The following is a 22,663-nucleotide window of genomic DNA, read 5'->3' as shown; positions in this document are numbered from 1 at the left end:
CCACCGCTGGAGTGCGAATGTGTACGTGGCGACTTGCGCGGTGGGAAAAACACTTATACTAATGTGCATCGAAAGACCGGCGATCAAAACATGCTCGCATCAAGCGTTGCTGTTCTTGCTGGGAATGCTGCGACAAGTATTGTACCATTTGAGTGAAAAGGAATGGAATCAAAAGCAAACAGAGAGGTGGACTCTTTCTCCCTCTAACTGATGTGAGCATAGTTGTGTACCTTAGGTTGTGCTCATTTTTTTACAATGTTCCATTGTTTCTCTTGCTGTCGCAGCGGAAACTGTCAGCGAAGATTATTTTGAAAGAGAGCAAACGAAATCAAGTGTGCGTGAAATATGCTCTCTCTCTTTCTCTCGGGTTGATGTTTCCGATTTCTTTTTCTACTTTTGAAACTGTAAGTGGCCAAAGTGTGCGTGTTATGCTGCTCTTCATGTACGCAATGATTTTTTTTCACTATTTCTGACGTTTGCTTTTCCCCCTTTCTTGACAATTGTATTCATTTTCTTTTTCCTGAAACGCACACACTCATGATCAATTTCGATTTTTTCTATTCTTTCTCTTACCAAATCAAATTCTTTACGTTATTCGATCAAACTGTTTAATGATGTGTTTCCCATTGACAATATTTCCTATTGGCAACAACCTGTAATGACAGCTGCGTCAGGAATTGTGAACGTTCCTCCCACACTTGACCAAACACATGTTAAACCTACAAAAAACGAATGTGGTATACCACCTGTGTCTGGGTTTGTGTGTACGTGTAATTCTCTATAGTTTAAACTATCATTAGACTCATACACAACGAAAAACACTTCAAGCTATCTAAGGTTTATCCCCGAACATCTTCACCGGATCGCATTTTCCTTCTTTGCAATTGACTATTGGTAGCTCTCTTTCTTCTCTAGGCCGTCGCGTTATGAGTTTTCGTGGAGAGGAGTGAGCGAGAAAGAGAACTATCAAAGTTTGCATCGCATTTTGACGTTTGCATTCGCTCACCGGTATGAAGCACATAACGCTCTCGGCATATAAATAGGGACGAGTGTACATAAACGCCAGAAATCAACCAGAACTCACCCCAAAATCCCAGATCTGCGATCGAAAAATCTTTAGTACGGAAAACCACCGCACGCAAGAGAAAAAGAAGCAAAGTTTTTTTTTTACCAAATAAAAGACGAAACTCCGTTAAGACCAGGAGGGGGAAGCGGAGACAGTGATGCTTATCTATACGAAACTACAGCAGAGAGAAGGAGTGCAGAAAAAAATGTGTGTAAGTGTGTCTGTGGCGAACGAGGCCAAGCGGCAGCAACATCACAAAGATATACTAGAGCAGGATAGCGAGAGAGAGAGAGAGAGAGAGAGAGAGAGAGAGAGAGAGAGAGAGAGAGAGTAATGGAAAAAAATCTCCTTTTTCCCTCATTCTTCCCAGTTGGAGCAAACTCACACACACTTGCAAACAATTTCACAGCACACCATCTCGCAGCTGAACGGTTAGTTGCATGATTGTGTCTGTTTATTATTCTTTTTTTTTCATTTTTTTTTAAACAATTCACACCAACAGGAAGGAGTGAGAAAACCCCGGTGCAACACAACATAATATTCGCTGCGATGGCAAAGGGATAGATGACGGTGTCCCTTAACAAGCAGATGGATGTGAGGTAAAGAGACAACATGAATATATAAACACATCTTTCCACCAGCGTACCTGATTGCCATATAAACACGCATACTCTGAAAACCACATACACACACATGCATTTCTAGATACGCTCGAGCGTTCTGGTGCAGCCGGCAAACGCCAAGAGTACGCGGCGGGTGCAACGAAGCAAGACCAAAAAGCATCGTAGTAGGCAGGAACGAAAGAGACAAGATTTGTCGATCACAAAAAATTTTAAAAGATGAAAAGAGCAACAATACCAGATCCAACACACCAAATGTGCATACTTTAACATGGCTTGCTCAGTAGAACACTAGAAACAACGTCGGATGTGCTGATAGCGCTGGAATATGTTAGGAGTTGGGCAAATAGTTTCAAGAGGAATAATAACCAAATTTAACAAAGTTACTATTAAACTGATATTAAACCTTAGTACACTTAAATATAGCTTAAAGATAAAAGGAGACAAATCATAAACGGAACAATGTATAAAAATAATAAAAGACTAAACGTTTGCTTTTAGTTCAACCTGACGAAACAATAATCTAACAAACTTCTCACATGGCACGAAACTATTAAGTAAACGTTGGTTTTGTTCATTGAGGAATATTTTTGCAAATTTTTGAAGGCATATTGTAGATTGCTGTAGTCGGTTGAGATAAGAGTGTGGAAATATTTAAATAGTTTTTTACAATTTTCAAATTGAAAGGAAGCAAAAGTTTTCCCGATTAATACGAGCTATTCATGTTGATACACAACTCGTAGCTTGTAGACAACCATACAGGTGAACTACATTGTAAGCATTTAAGACACATTCTATTTCATGGCCTGTTTAAACTAGCCAGGTTATCCCCCAGCCAGTCAATATTGACATGTTACAGCGAATGGTCAATTTTTGAAGACTTTCAATACTCAAATTTGCGCGTGAATTTTGTTTGGGCACCCGGGTGGGGGCACCGGTTCAGTAAAAATTAGAGTAAAAATAAAAATAAAAATAAAACAGAACTACATAGGACAGCATTGCACGCATTTTCATTGTGCACAAAATGAAAATATGTACATAAGCCCCCGGTGGGTCATCTTCTGCCCTTCCTTTCTTGTGTCCGCAAGGCCTTTGCATGATTTTTTACCTCGAGATGTGCACGACCACATTGACATTTTGCTGTTTGTTCACCTATAGTATCCCAACCACCCCCAATATGCGAGCGGTGGCTACGTTTTATGAGGAGTAGGTACTTTTTTTTCCCGTACCCTCAGATTATTGGACCATTTTTTGAACATTCGGTTCCTCTGCTGCATTTCGTGGATAGTGTAAGATTTTCTACCTGCCCATTCTTTGCAAGTAGATAAATTATTAACGATCATGGAAGGAAATACATCATACTATCGACTAGACTTACAGCCGAGAAAATTTTGTGTTTTGTGAAAAAAACGATCAAACACAAGAGGAGAAATATAGCAAGGAAAAAAAAAACACTTTCATATTTCTTCAATAGTATGCGTCATAACGCGTTCTTATATGCCCAATAAGAGTATTTAGTACACCCATCTATGTACATAAGGAACGAAACGAAAGAAAAAAACACCAGATACCAGGCTGACACGGAGAGGAGTGAGCTGCGAAAGAAAAAAAAAGCTCAAAAAGAAGTACTACACAAACAAAAGGTACGCTGCACACGCACACAACACACCAAATGACACTAATACCACCGCAAAGGTATAAAAAATAATCATGGAGTGAGGGACATAAAACGTACTAGAAACCCCTAGCAACCAGCGAGCTGATTTTCTTCAGATGCATTTGATACACATTTCCAGCAAATGCAAGAAGAATTTGATTACACTACCTATTTTACGTTTTAGTTTATTCGATTTCAAAAATGCCAAAAAAAATAATTAGTACTTGAATCTGGAAATATTTCGGTTAAAGTTAATGCGATAATTTTCTAAAACTCTTGAATAATTTTAACAAATAAAGAAAATACCGATACACATTATAAATTAAACAACAAAATAAACAAAACCAACTTTTAAAAACACAATTGTTACTTTACAGAACGTGATACTCAGTTGCTTTGACAAAACATGTAAGAAACGTAACTTTGCACATCCAGGACGACCAGGAAATGATGGAGGTGGTCTTGGGGAAGATTGAAGGTCGTGGGTGTAATAGGGAGGGAGGGGGCAAAGTTTCTTTTCGTTTGAGGGTCATTCTTTTTGCTCCGTTTGGCAAACTTCGTCGCGGCGTTCCGCTTCGCCACGGCGAAGACGCGCAATGGAGATTTGCGTCTGGTCCATTTCCTAGCCTCTGTCGCGGGTAAACAGTTCCCGGAGACCCGGAGACGGTTGCGCGTGGAATAAGGCCTTGGTCACTCGCTGGTAGGTAGACGGTATTCAAGGCGTTGACGTGTTCTCCCCGTGCGTCAACGAGGGCGGACTTTCGGGGAGAGTTAGAGAAGCCGAAGACAAAACGGAAGCAAACAGAAGAATGCTGGTCCCACGACCGGATGAGGGGGTGGATGTGGATGGGAAAAAAAAATGTACATAAAAAACGAAGGAGACGAGCAATGTTTGAAGGATACTGTCTCTGATGAGACCCCCGGGACTGATCGGGGATCGTGGCTATTGCGTGCAAGAACACAAATATGCAAGCAATCGGCAACAGAATTTGCAAGTACACTAAACGGTATGTCTATTAATCCAGAGTGAATTTCAAGAAGAATCTAAGAAAAATCTTATCTCAAGCGGCTAGCAGGGTTCAGATTTTTTTAATCGCTCACCTGGCACCGTGGGCAAAGATTTCGTCAAAATACTCCAATGAACGATTACACATAAACAAGTACAGTTCATCATTAAATCGACTACAAATGTTGACTGTTGACAAATATCCAAAGAGATTTTTAACACATATTTTGTATTTTCCATGCCTAAAAAACTATTCAAAATATTTTTTCTTTTGTGTATTGTGTTCAAAGTTTAAGATGTTATCTTCCAAAAGGTAGTTGTTGCTACAAGCATGCAATGTTTTGATTCATAGAATATTTAAGATATTTTAATATAAAATACCAACAATGCATCTTAACGAAAACTAACTCAAACCAATAGAAATCTCGGGCTTACATGGTTTTAAAAAGTTACCTAATTGTACCTCGGAAACATTTAGTTTCAGCCCCCTGCAACTCTCCTGTTCTAGTGTCGATAATTTTTCTTGTTGAATTTTTGTCGTATATAACGCCCGCCACTCACCTATTTTCCAACAACTATTGTCCTCATTTATCAATACCGCTTGCTGCACACCGTAACGTACCAGAGTACACCAGCCGTACATTCGATGGCAAATTTATGAATGTGGTAGTGTCCAATATTTCATATCGACAGTGGCGTATCATGAAGGGGGCACACTATGCGAAATTTTCGTATAAGAAGTGCCCAAAAATAGAGTTGATGAAAATGACTGTTCAATAATTCAGACTTGGGCTTTGATTCTATTAATATTATAATAGCTATAACTAAATCATAGATTTTATGAAACTTCTCCACATTATAAGATTTGGGCAAAAATACAACAACATAACGTAAGGTAATTAAAAATCTTTCAATTTATTAGCACAATTCATAGTGCCTAACTTTGCTAACTTGAAATGTTTTGAAGTAATGTTTTACATAAAGCGTTTTAGTTTAATTTAAAACTACTACAATATTGGGATTACATTGACCATGCATCCTTCGTCTATTTTCGTCGAAGTAAGCTTTCCCCAGTTGACCATGGTCTTTCCGAGCTTGACTTCATCGCTGAACAGTACATTTCACCACTGTAATAGTTACCCAAAGAGAACCGTGCTGCACTTTCCTACCAAAGGTGTACGCGTCTACCAAAAAATAACACCTTTCCAAGTGTATTTTTGGTAGGCTTTTGTGTATATGAGGTACATACCCAACCTACCAAAGGTGTATTTTTGGTAGCCTTTGGTGACATTTACACCTCGTATCCGACCAAAGGTGTTTTTTTTGGTGGGCACTGGTGTTCGAGATTTGTGCGACATCGCGTTAGGTTTTTATATTATTTATTTTATTTATATCGAGTTCAGCGCCTGTCAGGCGACGTCGCGCTGTAGTCTGGACGTCGTGTAAGTGTGTAAGAACCCACAGCAGAGAGTTCTTACTGATGATGATTTGTCCGCGCTTTTCACACATTTCAATATCTCGACAAGAAAGAAGGGGGTGGGGTGGGGGGGGTCGTCTTGGTTGGGATTCGAGCCCACGTCAAGGTGGCGAGCCCAGCGCTCATGTGCTTAGCGTTTTGATTTGACACTGACAGATTGTAGCAAATTAGCATCAAATTCCACTTATGTGACGATGATACAATTAAAAAACATGTATTGAATAATATTCAAAAGGGATTGTCAAAAATATAAAGGAATCAGGTTTTATTCTGATTTGCATTTGAGAATTTTTAGTAAAAAATTATGAATTGAAATGCATGGTAAGATGCTACTCTACGTTACCACAATAAGTTATCGCTGCATGATCTATACCAAACTCTCACGCCTACATGTTTACGTGCCGTATTGTGAATCCAAAGCGAGAATTATTATAAAAAAGGTATTGATATTTTAATGCAAACAAAATATTTCAATTTGCTAAAAGTTTAATCTTGTTTTATTGGTAGTCTTGTACGTTGCAATGCAAAAGTAAGGTGACAACTGTGAGCTGAATATAAAATCGCAAAACTAGTAATGTAGTCCTAGCTGTAATACCCAGGTAGATGAAATTTCGGACTTCTGATCGGGGTTTCCCATAGTACGAATGTTTCGAAGGCCAACGCGCTGCGGTGAGGAACTGTGTGTAACCGCGCGACTGTTCACGCGTGGCAAACGATCAGCGACGAAGCGAAAACGCGCAAACAACCACTACCACCATCATACCACCGGTACTGTAGCCAAAATCAAATACGGCACACGAACATCAAGAACACATTGGAGAGAAAATGAGGGCTGGCGTGAAGAGAAGCGAGAAAGGACGTCCAATATTTACAGTGCATCGCATCTCTTGCCTCAGCTACTTCATTGAAATTGGTGTACCTTTTTTCTATCTAGTTTTCCAGATCAAAAATATAAAGACTCCCAACACATGCGCACTTGCAAATGTACGAACAGGAGTCGACACGAATACAAAGCGAACTTATTTGATTCGTGGATGTGTGGAGATGAGTCGTCCTATCTGATGCGAAGCTAGCTACAAAAAAAAAAACGCTATTTACGCGTTGGCACCCTTCGATTGTGTTGCTATTTTTTTCACATATCGATGTCTCTCTCTATCGATAAAAAAAACGTGGAAGACAACCCTACGGAGGGCGAAAACGGTCACCGTCTATCGGTTCTATGTTACCCTGTTTTTGATGCGCATGGGTTAGACTAAGACAGTACCACTTTTGTTTTCGTTCTTTTCTTTTCTCTCATTTCTATGACGAAATTCAAGGTGCAGATACTTTCTTAGTGTTGCAGTAGAACACCCCCTAAAAGAACCAGTACAACTGGTTTTAAAAAGCAAACGAAGAACGATACAATGCTATTTTTTAGAAACTATTTGTCTCAGTTGTTAATATACACGACGTTAAGTGGTATTTTTCGTAACATTATCGGATATAAAGTTTCTATGGACTTTTGGTTTGATATGTTTTATTAAATGTCAAAAGCAAAAACAAATTTCAAACACAAAATGCCCGCGTTCAAAAATGAAAATTTTAAAAAATTTTGAAATTGCCAACAATTTTCAGTTTATAATATGGTGCTAATTTCAAAGTTTCATTAAAGAACAAGCATAGTACTTACAGTTATTGCTATATTATCATATTCGTAGGTTTGATAAAATCATATTAAATATAATATTACTCTTTTGCTGTATTTACTAAGCTAAATCATTCATTTGTTAATCCTAACCGCTGCGAGACCAAAACGGGGAGTAGCACGCATTCAAGATGTCAACCGTCTTTCCTTTCATTCTTTATGCGCATCATCTTCCGTTCACTCGCGGACACGAGGCACAAATTCGAAGTTCAAAAACTGATCGCCACACCTGAAACCAAATATCGGTTCAAGGCAGATTAGCGGAGCTTACTCGGATCTGGTAGCAGCAGCAGCAGCCACCGTACTTATCAAGTAACCTAGCAACCGCGTCCTACCAGAGGAGTATGATAAAGAAAAAGGGCAAGACGCGAGGTCTTGCATGGCCAGTCCAAACGTTAAACTTATGCTTTCGGCTGACTGCACGGTGAATGGTCTTCTTAAACCATGGAGAAAGAAAGAGAGAAGGTGCTGCTGATGATGATGATGATGATGATGATGGGTGAATGTTGATCGGAAAACCTGTTCCATCGATGGACGCGATTTACGGGCACGTTGGAAGAGTGGGGTGGTTACGAAGAGGACGGACTCGCTGGACTTGAGATTCGACTGTAGTTCTTGTATTATATTTTTTATGTTTTTTATCATCTCAGCTTTGTTCTTATTCGTCCGTAGTTTGTTCTTAAAATAAAGAACCAGTGAAAAAGGGAAGTGAGACTGGATGGAGCAAAACGCAAACCTGAACAAAACATGATCGAAGACGACCAAGAAGACAGATCGGAGTACGCATAAGCTCACATAAGAAGGAATGTGATATAGTGGCCCCACCATCGGCATTCATTACATCTTGTGTCTTGAAAAACGAAAATTGAAGGTGTCTTTAAGGATGAATGTGCTGAAGAAGGCCTACAACAAATGAGGTCCTCCGTCACAGGGAGTGTGTCCAGATATTTGAATATAAAAATAAAATTATCCATATACTAGTACAACACCATCAAGCGCTTTAAATAAGTGACTAATTGACCGTACATCGCACAATTAAAATGCATACTATCATTAGTTTGTCGTACGAACGTACGAAAAATTCGGTTGATATTGAGGATTTAAAAATGTTTTCTTTCTATTTGAAAGACCCACACTAGTTCACAAATTATTGAGTAGTAATCTTAAACCCACGAGGTAAGATCATGTCTTGAAAAGCTGGAGTAAACGGTAACTATACCAAGAAAAGCGCCAAAACACTGACATTCAAAATAAAAAAATAAGTTATTGTTTATATTTAGAAGCTGGGATTGGCAAACGTTTCAAACGAATTATGAAATCAGACTCTAGAATTTTAAAATTTTGTTTCATCAAGGCAATTATCTATGTAAGTTATGTTTCTTGTTTGAAACTTTAGTGAAGATCAATAATATACGATTGTATACGATAATATAACACAATACATTTCAGAGCCTCACTGTACTTTGCACTACAGATTTTATTTCTGATACAAGTGATTAAAATGGGTATTTCAGTATTTGCAAAAGTCATAAATTAATGCTCTAACGTTGGAGTAACAAACTCCGGAACAATTTAAAGAACAAGTGAGATGTTAGCAAATAGTTCAATTTTTCATTTTAATGTGAAATTGATCGATATGATTGAAAACTGAGTTTTATCAAAAATGGTTCTTTTAATAATTTATGTTTTTTGCTATTTATTTATTTGTAAAATAACTCAACGGATGGCAAGGCCCCAATGATTCACTTAAATTCATAGTACTTTCGAATAAAACGCATAACTAAACCGAACTTAAGTGTATTAGTATTATCACAAACGTGCATTCATGCATATGAATCTTCACCTAAGATTCATTCAAAACGATTCATGAATCTTTTGGGAAAGGAATTTTCAAACGCATATGAATCTTTCGAAACCTTCATGAATCTTCATAAATCTTTCATGGCTCCTTCATGAGTCTCCATGATTCTTTCATTGGCGTATTGGAGGAAGTTATTCTTAAAAATTCAGAAATATTAATCTGCCAATAGACTTCGTTTAAGTGATCTTCAGTACATTAGATAAGTATAATAAGTAAGATTTGTGTTTTATTCCCCGAGACGGGAAAGAAAGAGTGCAAGAAAAAACGGTATGCGAATTGACAGAACAAAAGATGCGTCAGAACGATATAGAGATATTCGTCAAGCCAAGACCGTGCAGTGGTTGTAGAGCTACATAACTAAATAGAGCCGTCGTGTAAATCGTCAATTTGATTGGTTGTTAAAGAGTAGAATACATTGCTTTGAAATCTTGACCGAATGATTTTTAGCGATGTTTTTCCCACTCTTTTTGACACCGTCATTTTTGAAGATTTTTTAAATCTCTAAACGGTTTATAATAGATTTATCGACTATATTTTGGAGTTTTAGGTTTCTAAAGCACATCATTCCGCTAGCTCATATGAAGCAAATACGGTAGTATTTTAATTCTTATCAACTCAACAATCGGTCACACTGTCCGCTATTTGCATTCTAGTGTTAATAATTTGGTACCACCATTGCTATAGCCACCTTGAGTAGCACCTGCATCAAGATACGTACAATTTCAGGTTGTACAGCGTGAATTTTTGACATGTTGCAACAAACATTTACAATAGGAGGCACTTCGGCTGGTAATTTTAGAATATTTTTTAGTTTTCTAATTGTTGTTTAACATACATTTAGAACAAGTGTATGAATTCCATTGTTCAAAGATTAAGAAGTAAATCATCCATAACTTAAACGAACGATAAAACACGACTACACGCACACATCCAGCTAATCGGAAAACTTCAAACATTGAAAACAATATGGCGACGCTTTAGCACCCGGTGTAGCTCCAACAAATAAGGCGAACATCACTATTTTCTCGCAATTTTAACGACAAACTGAACTTAAAAGCTTCTTACAAAACCGGATTTGATGAATATAAAGACTTATGATAATGTATCCACATTGCAATAACCCCAAACAACACAAAAAAAAAAGAATTTATTTTCACAGCATACCTTGAATAGTGCAGCACAAATGAACAAAACAACATCGATTCACATAAATGGAAGTAGGCCTCATAGATCCGTTAAAAGAACAATCACTTGTTAGTTTTCTTGCACATTCACTGCATTTTTTAGGAAACTTTTACTAAAATCATTCATTTTTTGCTCTGTGAACACTGCACGTACCACTTTCAGTCAACCCACTGCTAGCGTTGAGTGAACCAAGATGACTACAGCGTGAAAGGTGGGATCATTATCTCAACGTGACAGCTGTGTGTACAACCGGATTATTGACAGCGGAATCGCAGTCATCCAAACGATACAGTAGATATCCGACATACGCGGTACTCGACATACGCGGATTCGGAGATACACGGTTTTCAAAATTTGACAGTAGATTGGGTTTATAACGTCGATGTAAACACCTGAAATGTACAAACACACGAATAAAAATGTAAATTACACATTGGCAAAACTTACGCTTTTTATTTCGCTTATTGCAATGTATGTTGTTGGAATACGCTTGCATTGCATTCATACTAATGGACAAAGTAAAATTATGAATATTCTATGATACATGTACACAAGAACTCGATCTATTAACTCCTAGTATAAGCTATGTGTCAAGCAATATTCGAGATACGCGGATTTCTATGGTCCCCATTATCCGCGTAAGTCGGATATCAACTGTACATCGATCAGGAGGGGCGAAAAATCTTCCTGAGCATCTTCCTCTCGAACACGGCTAAGAGGGTTTCGTTAGATTTGGACAGAGTCCATATCTCGGAGGTGTATGTGAGCACTGGTACTATACATGTCCGGTATAGTCCCAGCTTCGACTGTCTTGACAGCTATCGTGAGTGGAAGAGATTTCTCAGACTGTAATATGACCGGTTGGCAGCCAACACCCTAGTGCGAATTTCATCATCAATGTTATTGTCGGTGCTGACCTTTGACCCAAGATAGGTGAAATTTTGGACGACTTCAAAAGTGCGTTCACCTACTTGTACGGACGTCAGGTCCGCCAATTTTTCTGTAATTTTTCAAATTCTGAGAAGATTAAATGATGTTAAATGATGTGTTTTTATTTTTCCTAAATGAAAGCCACGATTCCGTGTTCATAAAATCCAACTTTATTGATAGATAAAATCGGATGCGACCATCCGATAAAATCAAACGATTTTGATTTTATCGTACGATAAAATCGTGTGACAGCTTGTAGCTGTCAAAGCTCATACATTTTCGCCTGTCAAAACCTGACTTGGTAAAGCGCTGACACCAGCCTAAGTAGAACGATTGCTTTAAAAGTAGGAAGATCACGCTAGGCAGCTCGAAATATCGTCTTAAGAACGTCCGACGCGCGAACAAACGTTCTACTTTTTTGTATGGGGATGAAACAAAAGTAGGACGTTTTTCGAGCAGTCGTTCTACTTCGTCCTACTCACCATACAAAACTGCTGGATGTTTGCGTCACGTAGAACGTTTTTTAGGACGAATTGCTCGAAATCCCCTAGCAGGATTGCTCGATAACGTTCTATATTTGTTTCACCCCATACAAACAAGTAGAACGTTTTTACGTGCGTGGCACCATTTTAGGACGATATTTCGAGCTGCCTAGCGGTACATCCCCAACTTAGGTGCGCACCTCCTGCATTACATTCATCTGGGTGAAAACTATCCAACCTGAAAATTAAGCTGCAATGGTTGACCGATAGTTTGCAGTAAAGAGAGCATTGACTGTATTTAGTTTTGTAAACAAATCAGCATGCGCGTCGTCTGCTGGACGCGCTGTGTATTCTAGAAATATTACACTGAGCTATTAAGCTAGCAGGCTTACGTATTATGATAACAACAGCTTGCAAAGCCGAAAATCACACACAATAGACGGTTAGAATCATCGGCATTGTACGAAGAATATCGAGGGAGTTCAAAAAAGTTTAACGCTGAAGGTAAGCTATGCCGAACGGTTTTATTGTTGATTACAACATGTTAGATTTAATTTTTCCTAACCGTATCCAAGAACTAGTAAAGAGAGGTGTTTTCCTTAAATAGTGTTACAATGTGGAGTATTTAAATATGGTTGCGAATTTAAAATTCTAGCGTATGTTGGTAAAATGTCGCACACAATTGGGGATGTACAACATTATTAAAAACATCTAAAAACATTTCAAACCAAAAGGTATATAAATCTATTATACATCTCTGCCGAAATATTCGTCCATTGAGTTGAACAGATCCACTCTCTTCCTCTTTATCATCCTCCCATTCCAGTCAATGTAATAAGAAATTCAAAAGTTTCTTTCATTGTCCAGTGTATCAAATCACGACGGTTGAGCAGTAACGGCTATTTTTTATTTGTTTGGAATTCAGTTTTAGATCCCGGTGGTTCGGTGCATAATACGATGTCGTCCGATCTCGAAGTCTCTGGTGACCAATGCGGCCTAGCAGAAACCCACAAGGAGCTGACGAAAAAGTATAATGAACTTCGCCAGGAATCGCATGTTTTGTCGCTTAAACTGGAGGTTGTGGAGAAGACCAACTGCGATTTGACAAATGAGCTGGAGACGACGACATACGATTATGAAAAATTGCTCAAAGAAAAAAAACAAATTGAGGCGAAGCTGAGTGGTGCCTGTTCCGAAATCGTGAAGCTTCAGGAAGATAAGTATGAAATGCAAAAATGTATCCAATCGTTAGCGGAACAACTGAAGCAATGTACAGCAGCACCCAGAATAGAGACGCCAGTGGTTGTGTGTCCGAGTAATGATTCAAACTCTGAACATTTCGAACTCATTGAGAAAATGAACGAGGAGCTGCTAGAGACGGAAGCGAAGCTTGCCAATGTGGTTCAGGAAAACTCGCTGCTCTCGAAAGATTTGGCAAGCCAGAAGGAGCGATGTGAAGCACTACAATCCAACTATGAGAGTACCAGACATAATTTGGAGGAAATGCAAGACCTCCTCGAAGCTGCCCAAAGCCATAGTGCCTCGCTGGCGGCAGAGCTTGAAGAACTACGCTCCAACCCAGAGGCGAAGAAAAAAGGCAACTCACTGTTTGCAGAAGTCGCTGATCAGCGCAAAAAGCTTATATCCATCATAAATGACCTAAAGGTGCGTTACTATTCCCTGAAGGCGGAGCATCAAAACTGTCCGACGCGTTTTCGAGAGCTCCGCAACATGCAGATCGAGCTGACCACCAAGCTGAACCAGTGCATAGGTGCAGTTGCTGACGCCGAAAAGGAACACGAGCGAGCTGTTGATGCGTTGAACGGTCGGCTTATGTTACAGATAAAAAAGGTAACCGATCGAAACAATTATCTAGAGCACCACCTCGCCAAAAACAGCCAGTCCTGGGTTGAAACGCTAGTAAACTACAACATGGAGACAATAAACGATCTCCGAGCCCAGTTAATGGATTGCCTGACAAAACACCGCATTGCAGAAGATGACCATTTATGGAAGGCCAAGGAATTGACCAGTGTACGTCTGCAACTGGCGAAGCTAATGCTCAATTCGTGCGAAAAGCGGATCGAAGATTTAGATAATGGCTGTTGTCAAACGCTGGAAAAGTTGTGTGAAAGCGAAGAAGCACCTGCGACGACACCGCTGGTCGGTAGCAAACATAACACGTCCGACTTGTGCACACCTTCCAGCTCTGTTGAGGCGCCAGTAGAGTTACCTCCTTTACCAGACGACTTTGCACAACCAACTAAAACAGAAGTCAACATGCAAGAAGCTATCGAAGATGTGCCAATCGCTGCTAACAAAGAACCGGAACCGGGTGATAAGGAGGACGACCCAATTCGGATAAACTCAAGAAAACCCCTGGTTATTAGGCGAATTAAATTATTTCCTCGGCCGACGGATAATTAAATGTTTGAGAAAAACTCAATTTAAATCATAAAATCTCTTATGTTAATTAGAATATGACATTGGCAGAACTTGTGCATATTGTAATTAGCTTTACGAAATGATATACAATAAATTTTCTATTATGAGATGCTTCAGAGTGGGCATTTGTTTTGTAAAAGGTAAAAATATTATTATATTCGTAATGATTAAATTCACAAATGATGATCAATTTTGTAGACACGGAACGGTAGACATCAATCATTCCGGCACAATTATGACACGAAAAAAGCAAATTATACAAAATGTTATAAAAGTTTAATTGACCCTTGAATCATCCAAGCAAGTATCATGGATCAATCGTTGATTACATCTGGTGATCGAGAAATGTTCCGACGGTACAAGAAACGAAAGAGACACAAGCGTGGAATACACATTATCAAACTAAGCTGTAGGATTTTATATCCGGAGCCATTATAGTTGGGTAATCAGTTTGGTGAATTTTAATAACTCTTTGATTTGTTAACGATGAAAGTAAAGAACAGGAGGAGAGGAACCTCTTTTTTACTCGCTTAATCCACAGCATTGAAAGAATCATGAAGATTTGTGAATGATTCATGAAGATTGATCATTATCACCTTGCAAGGTTGGAAGGATTCATCTATGTTTTAATATTCGAATTCCAAAAGATTCATGAATCAATCTGAATGAATCTTAGATAAAAGAATCATGCATGAATCTCAAGATCGTTAGGCACAACACCTCTATTTACCGCGGGTTGGGAGTCAGCGACAGCCGAGCTGTAGCGGCGATTCGAAAATCGGCCCACGAGCGCCGGAGCCTCATCACCTCGACGGCGTGGGTTCAAATCCCAACTGAGACCCTCCCCTCCCCTGAACTAGAGGACTGACTATCTACGTACACAAAGGGAAAAAGCATTGTAAGTTCTATAGCTTATTTTCAGTACTATTCGATTGTTTTTCATAGCAGGTTGTTCAATGCTATACTATTACTCTCAATATTGTATTAAAATTTTTATTTTGCTTTCCTCTTTGCAGTTGCCGGATGTATCAGTACAATGTGATCATTCGTGTGATGATACATATTCAGTACAAAATGCGGAACAGGATGAGCAAATCGATAGCCCTGCTACAACGGCAGACACAGCTTATAGTACCACAAGTTCAGAGAGCAGCCCAGCAGCAAGTAAAATACCCCTATTGAAAAGCTTGAAAGCCGTGGAGGATGTCACTCAATTGTTACATCAACAGCGGCAGGGCGTAGATTACGGCAGATACCTTAATGAATCGTTGAGACAATATGATCCCGACATAAGGGCGAATCTTATAGTCGAAGTTCAAGAAGCGATTCGCAGAGCAAAAATCAAAATGCAGAACAAAAGAAACAACTCAAAAACCATTGAAAGAGGAACAGATCCGTAGTAGTAGGTTAAAATAAGTTCATTTATTATTAACTGAAGATGAAGATTAACTTAAAAATTCATGTGGTTTGTCGGTTGCATGATATTCTTCATAAGACCTACTACCAGGTGGTTTATTTACCTACAACCATTGCTCTGAATTGTTTCCAAAAGATGTGCAGCACCTGTGGAAGTATCGATAAAGTATCAATGAGTCCAAGTGAAATTAATCTGGAATATGGACGGTTTGTCTTTGCTTTGGCACTAAGACAGTTTTACAGAAAAATCAGCTATCTGTTAGTTGTTTTGCGATTTGAAAGCTGATGCAATTGGACTGCAACAGTATGTAATTTTTTTTTATTTTCATAAAAACTGGTAGGAGCTGCAAAAAGACCTATTTGATGGTATTTCAAATCTAGTTAGTGTTACGAAGTTTTTCATTTTAGTTTATTCCAGCTTCATAGTCCACTCTATTGAAAATTATAAAGCATTATTCTAAAATACCTTCGAATGAACACATAAAGAAAACATGCTATGAATTGATACAATTTCGATTTGAACGCGTCCAATCATTAAGATTATTGAATATACCCCTTCACTGTAATGTGCTGGATAAAAATTCATTTCGATTTGTACGTTCAGAAATTTTAATCTGGTGATTGAAAATTTCTGATTAGCAAAACATTGCAAAGTCTTGTTCATTACAAAAGGGTAGTTAAGACAGGAAACAGGTATATTTTACAAGAGAATGAGTAGGGCCTTTACAATTAATTACGACTATCATTTGGAAGTGCACTGTTTATTGAAGCTTCTGATTCTTGCCATACATTTGAGAACATTTTAAAAGAAGAAGTTCATTGATCAAACCAGTTATCAGAAAAACAATTTCGTAAGCTGCATAGTTTTTACCAACCATACTGAACTCCATGCGGAACTGGTGCGGCATAGTTCACTGGGTACGGTACGGAAGGGACGTCGGTCACAACGCTCTTGCCATGACCATAGTTGCCGTGGTGCAGGCGCACATCTGTATGCACTCGCTCCGATACGTGGCTCGTGACGTACGTTGGTGTTGAGACGAACGTTTTCGTGACTGTAGTCTTGCCAGCTGGTACCACACCGGTTGCCGGAACTAAATGGGGCTCTACGTAATTACCGATAACAGGGACGGACTCCTGCTGATAAGCGTTTTGCAGGACAACCTGAGGTACATGGTTGTACCCGCCATAGTTGGAAAGGTACGGGAGAGCCGAAGCAACGACTGTCGTACCGTAGTCCGCGTAAGGAAGATTTAGACCGACGGGAACGTAGTTGGCACTGACGCAGGCAAACGCAGCGAAGATAGCGATGAGCTGAAGTATGGCATAAAATTCTTGAATTGTTTCAACAAACATTTTGTTTCTTAGAACAGGAAATTATTTACCTTAAAAGCCATGGTTGTAGAATCGTTCGGGTCGGATGTTACTGCCGATGGTTCTAGCTTCGATTTGGTGCTTCAGCAGTTTGCAGTATCATCCTTTTATATCACAAAAGCTAAGGCATTCGATTGAGGAAAACCCAACAATCGAAAGCGTTTAACGCTTCAATTGCTACCAATTGGCAAATAAAATCAGGAAAGGCAACGTTTGGATCATCCAAAATGAACCATTTCCAACAACAAATGGACAGCGCTGTATGAAAGACTTCAACGGAAACTTCCGGCGTTAGGCGAGAAACCTTCGTTAGAAGAAAAATCAATGTGCTAACGCTCCGACGTTCGTCGTCGCCGGTGGACAATTAAGTTGCAACAATTTGCACTGCTAGAGGAAATTCAATTTCTGCCAAGTCCAATATTACGTAATTGAAGCAACAAACAAAAAGTGGAGCGCGACGAAAAGAGAAGAAAAGGGAAAATATAACACACTTTTTGTTGTTGTAAGTAGTGCGTGCGATTTTTTGAACCCAGCTTCGATGTTTTCTTTTGCTTACGCTTGTCTCAAGTTTGTAAGCAATTCGTTTCGTACCGTCCCCTAAGGCCACCAAGGGTGGACACTGGCCAATGACAGGGCTGTCTTGGGCGGGCGCACCAGCACACTGGGGCTGGAAACCTTGAACTTTTGGCGGTTTCTTTGCGGTTCGACGGCGGATGGTGTATTATATAGTCATTTCCTTGCTTTTTCCACTGCACTGCCTTGGCTTTGTGGCACTCGAACGCCGTTCGTTCGTGCGTCCGGGTGATTGCACCAGATAGCGTCTCGACTGGCGCGGCTCACATGGTCTGGTAAATGTTATTCAGTGTCAAATCTGTCCCAAGTTAGCACAGTTGTATCTCCGCTTCAATTAAGATTAAGCTGCCGCGCATTCGCACTCGGAACGGTTGTGATGTCCATCGGATCAATCATACACCCGCCTTGGCGGGGGGATGGAAGTAGAGATTGAACATTTGGTGGGTTTTCGGGCAGTTTTTAGACCAACTGCAGATTTTCCATTTGGGTGTAGTGTGTGTCTGCACCTGCAGGTGTTTTAATTGAAAACGTATTCACTCCAGCACTGATTGCAGGGTGACCTGGGAATTTATTCCAATTCTCTTTAACGGCTCGACTAATCGATACTTTGCCCAACTTAAAAGGGCCGTAAATGTATTCACCCTATAGGCTTGGCTTTGGGTTTTGACTGAAATGAGAGCAATAAAAATGGAAAATGTTTTCAATCCGATCACAAGGCACCATCATTGATCGTGGATACTTCAAACCACTTTATGGAAGGCTTTCCTTCTGTTTATGTATGGTCCTTGGCATCGTTTCTTCTACAGCAAATGCTTGAAAAAGGGCGGATGAGTGCTGCATACTCAGTTTCTTACTTGTGTTCTTACACATTAAACCCTGGCGTGTATAATGGTTTCTGTAAAATACATTTTTTATTGCTAGTTAATTTTGCAAAAAAGATTCTACTTACGGCTTGTGCTAAGCCAAGGATAGTTTTTTATGGGTTAACAAACTGGAGCCTATCCTTTCTTGTATTGAAATTTTCAATTTCAATTGACTGTTTTTATTAAAAAAAGTTAAGTCTTAAATTGATATTAACTCATTTTGTGGTGTATAATTAATTTCAAAAATTTTAATTGTTGTTGCTCTTCTATTATGAAACAACTTTCCTATTCAAAACAACGATTATGAAAAAACTTAGCAAGCTATATTTTATTAAATATCTCATTTGCCTTGTATGTGATTGTCAGAAATCTATAACAAACTAAAAACTGTTCGATATGACAAAGTTTTTTCTCAAAATTTTGGCACAGTACTAAAACTTTGCAATACTCAAGCTACCAAATACTTTTAATTTTTCTTCTACTTTTAGATTCCATTAAATATTGTTTTGTTGGTATGGATTCGATTGGCAAAACAATCAATATTACTCTTACGCTTGAGTTTTTATTCCGCTTTTTCTGGTTTTGTTGTTGAGGCTTTTAAAGATCGAAGTTTTTCTAAACCATCCTAAAAGCTTATCAATTAGCCAAATATATTGAAAAAGTTCTTATTAATTAAAAATTGATCGCGCAGCTTCAACAGCTTGAGAGCACCATTGGAATGAAGATTTTGTTTAAAAAAATATTGTACGCAGATGAGATGAGAACTACTCGATAGAACACTCAGGGAATAGTACTTGTTTGAGTGATAACATTTTATTTCTTACTATATCACATTGTTGCCATCTTTACTCCGGTATAATTTTTATCAACGAACTAGTCTCTACCATCCGTGCGAAGCGATACCCCCATAAGCGACGTTCGGTGCGTAGGAAAAGACCTTTCCTCCGTAGATCGGAGCTGACTGAGCCAGGATGCTCTTGCCATACACTGGCTCTGCGATCAAAGTTTTCGACTGATAGATTGGCTCAGCGTACACGTTCTTGGTGTAGCTTGGCTCAGATACAATGGTCTTGGCGTAGGCTGGCTCAGCAATAATGGTCTTGCCATAAGACGGCTCAGCAATGATGGTTTTACCATAAGTCGGCTCAGCGATGATGGTTTTACCATAAGTCGGCTCAGCAATGATGGTCTTGCCATAAGACGGCTCAGCGATGATGGTTTTACCATAAGACGGCTCAGCAATGATGGTCTTGCTATAAGACGGCTCAGCAATGATGGTCTTGCCATAAGACGGCTCACCAAGGAAGGTCTTGCCAATTGGAGCATAAGACAGCTGCTTCGGGGCGTATTCGAAGTTCTTCACATATTCTGGGGCCTGATAGAGGGACTGGGGAGCATTGTAGGATACTGGAAGAGCTTCCGTAAGCGCCAGAGGCTTGCTGACCACAACCGAGGGAGCGTGATACAGCTGAGGCTCTTGGATGATCGTCTTGCTCACAACTGGAGCCACATTCTTATGGATGGTGGAGTAACTCAAGGATGAGCCGTAAGAATGATCGGTCGGGATGTATCCAGCGCTGGCACAGGTAATAGATGCCACGAGTAGGACAAACTAGAAGGGATTAAGAGAATCAGGTTGATTAGATGGGGAGTTTTTTACGCTTCGACAAATTGATTAAACTCACCTTGAACGCCATTATTGATGGGTATTAGATTCGCAGTGAGGTGCTTTGATGAGGACTGTTCGGTGAATGATGTCAATACGATCAGCTGTTTCGGTTTATATAGGCGGCAAACATTGGCGAAAATTTGGCGAATAGAGGATGTGAGAGAGGAATTGATCAATAAAAGTCTATTTTACTTCTTTTTGTGTGGTTCCTATTTCGGTAATCTGGCTTTAGTGTTGTTCACAAGTAATTTTGTTGGAAGTTGTGCTAGATAATTAACTTAAATTAGAACCAGCTTAAGCATTTACAACGAGTTTGGGGTCAGTAATCTTAGGAAAGATTTTCATTTCTCCAGATTTTGATGATTTATTTTAGTAAGTAGACATCGTTAGTTTTTATTTTCAATGCTTAATGGTTCATGGGAATACAACACCAAATATTATTAGAGACTGACCTGCATATAGAAGCAATACTGGTTGGAACGACACACTTTTAGTAAGTCGAAATCCAATAGGCTCAAGCTCCGAATTTATGACTTATGTCAATCATAAGAAACATATAACGACACCATCTTAATAGTACATCAAACAAATGTACAAATAATGTTGAAATAGATCAACGAATAACGAAAAGCTACTGTCACGAATTTGAAGGTGTCTATTTCATTCCCCTACCACATCCTCTGTTCGCTAAATTTTTGCCAATCGTCGCCTCCTATAAAATCCGAAACAACTGAACATAACGACATCATTCACCGAACAGTCCTCTTCAACGCACCTCACTGCGAATCTAACTTCCATCAATAATGGCGTTCAAGGTGAGTTTAATCAATTTGCGAAGGGTAAAAAACTTCCCATCTAATCAACCTGATTCTCTTAATCCCTTCTAGTTTGTCCTACTCATGGCATCTATTGCCTGTGCCAGCGCTGGATACATCCCAACCGATCATTCTTACGGCTCATCCTTGAGTTACTCCACCATCCATAAGAATGTGGCTCCAGTTGTGAGCAAGACGATCATTCAGGAGCCTCAGCTGTATCACGCTCCCTCGGTTGTGGTCAGCAAGCCTCTGGCGCTTACGGAAGCTCTTCCAGTATCCTACAATGCTCCCCAGTCCCTCTATCAGGCCCCAGCATATGTGAAGAACTTCGAATACGCCCCGAAGCAGCTGTTTTATGCTCCAATTGGCAAGACCTTCCTTGGTGAGCCGTCTTATGGCAAGACCTTCTTTGCTGAGCCGACTTATGGTAAAACCATCATCGCTGAGCCGACTTATGGTAAAACCATCATCGCTGAGCCGTCTTATGGCAAGACCATCATTGCTGAGCCAGTCTACGCCAAGACCATTGTATCTGAGCCAAGCTACACCAAGAACGTGTACGCTGAACCAATCTATCAGTCGAAATCCTTGATCGCAGAGCCAGTGTATGGCAAGAGCATCCTGGCTCAGTCAGCTCCGATCTACGGAGGAAAGGTCCTTTCCTACGGAGGCATCGCTTCCCACGGATGGTAAGGACTTGGTCATTGTTGAAAAATTAAACTGGTTTATTGATGTAGATATTTCTGAAAATAAATTTTTTGACGATATAAAATGTTTGTCTAGAGTTTATACGGCTGCAGAGATACCTAGTACGAGCTCATTAACTTTTTGTTTGAATATTTTGAACTGCAGCGACGATAAAACAGAAAGGACGTATCTTTAGCTCGCAATAACCTAAGTAGTTTATGATAATTCTAATTGCGTAATTTGGGTCGCAAACTTTTTAAGTCAGCCGGGGGTTTTTATTCCTTTTATAAAGAAAGATATCAGATGCTTTTAGATTTTTTGCAACACTTGTTTCTAATGTTAACATAAACGTCTTATTATTAATCGACAAATTAGGAAATCATATTGCCACGTTTATTGAATTGTTGCCAGAATTTGACCAAATTCTAAATACTAGTAGTTAAATAGTTAAAAATTTGTTCCAATCCATCAAAATAGTTTTAACCATGTTCCCGAACAAGACAGCCTGCAATAACAGTGCAATAAAATTTCAGGAAAAACAAAATAAAGCGTAATACTAGATACATAATTCGGAATAATTGAAAAAATAAAATACTTGATGACTACCCAATATTCGCGGAAAAGAGTAACACGGTAATGCCAATCAGCCAACTTTACAGATAATTTCAAAAATGGTCAAAAGATCAACAAAACAATACAAACTAATACTTGAAGAAGAAAGAAGTTGAATGAGTTAAGGCTGAAAAACTCGAGCTTTCATTATTACCCGTTGAAAGCTCGGTTCCTTTGACGTGATATAAATGAAAATTAAAAACATGATACAACCGGATTAATTCGATCAAAGTGCGTA

The 22,663-nt window shown here is 39.3% G+C and overlaps 4 protein-coding genes across 4 annotated transcripts in view; 3 read left to right on the top strand and 1 right to left on the bottom strand.

Moving 5' to 3' along the window:
- The window catches only part of LOC131287727 (glucose-6-phosphate 1-dehydrogenase), a 284,204-nt gene that overhangs the window by 165,726 nt on the left and 95,815 nt on the right, over positions 1–22,663 (top strand). The gene's annotated exons all lie outside the window — the stretch shown is intronic.
- LOC131285260 (protein Spindly) lies at positions 12,896–14,395 on the top strand. The gene has a single exon (XM_058314112.1). It carries the CDS (start codon positions 12,926–12,928, stop codon positions 14,393–14,395), a length of 1,470 nt encoding a protein of 489 aa, XP_058170095.1. The 5' UTR covers positions 12,896–12,925.
- Positions 19,520–20,336, bottom strand: LOC131285258 (adhesive plaque matrix protein-like). Its single transcript, XM_058314111.1, has 3 exons — positions 20,325–20,336; positions 19,956–20,251; positions 19,520–19,835 (listed from the first exon to the last, which is right to left on the bottom strand). The coding sequence occupies exons 1-3, from the start codon at positions 20,334–20,336 to the stop codon at positions 19,520–19,522; spliced, it is 624 nt and encodes a 207-aa protein (XP_058170094.1).
- Positions 21,112–21,819, top strand: LOC131285257 (adhesive plaque matrix protein-like). The gene is made up of 2 exons (XM_058314110.1): positions 21,112–21,123; positions 21,196–21,819. Exons 1-2 carry the CDS (start codon positions 21,112–21,114, stop codon positions 21,817–21,819), a joined length of 636 nt encoding a protein of 211 aa, XP_058170093.1.

Source organism: Anopheles ziemanni, chromosome 3, assembly GCF_943734765.1.
Source record: "Anopheles ziemanni chromosome 3, idAnoZiCoDA_A2_x.2, whole genome shotgun sequence".
Lineage (NCBI taxonomy): Eukaryota > Metazoa > Arthropoda > Insecta > Diptera > Culicidae > Anopheles > Anopheles ziemanni.
This window is presented reverse-complemented; position numbering and strand designations above follow the sequence as displayed.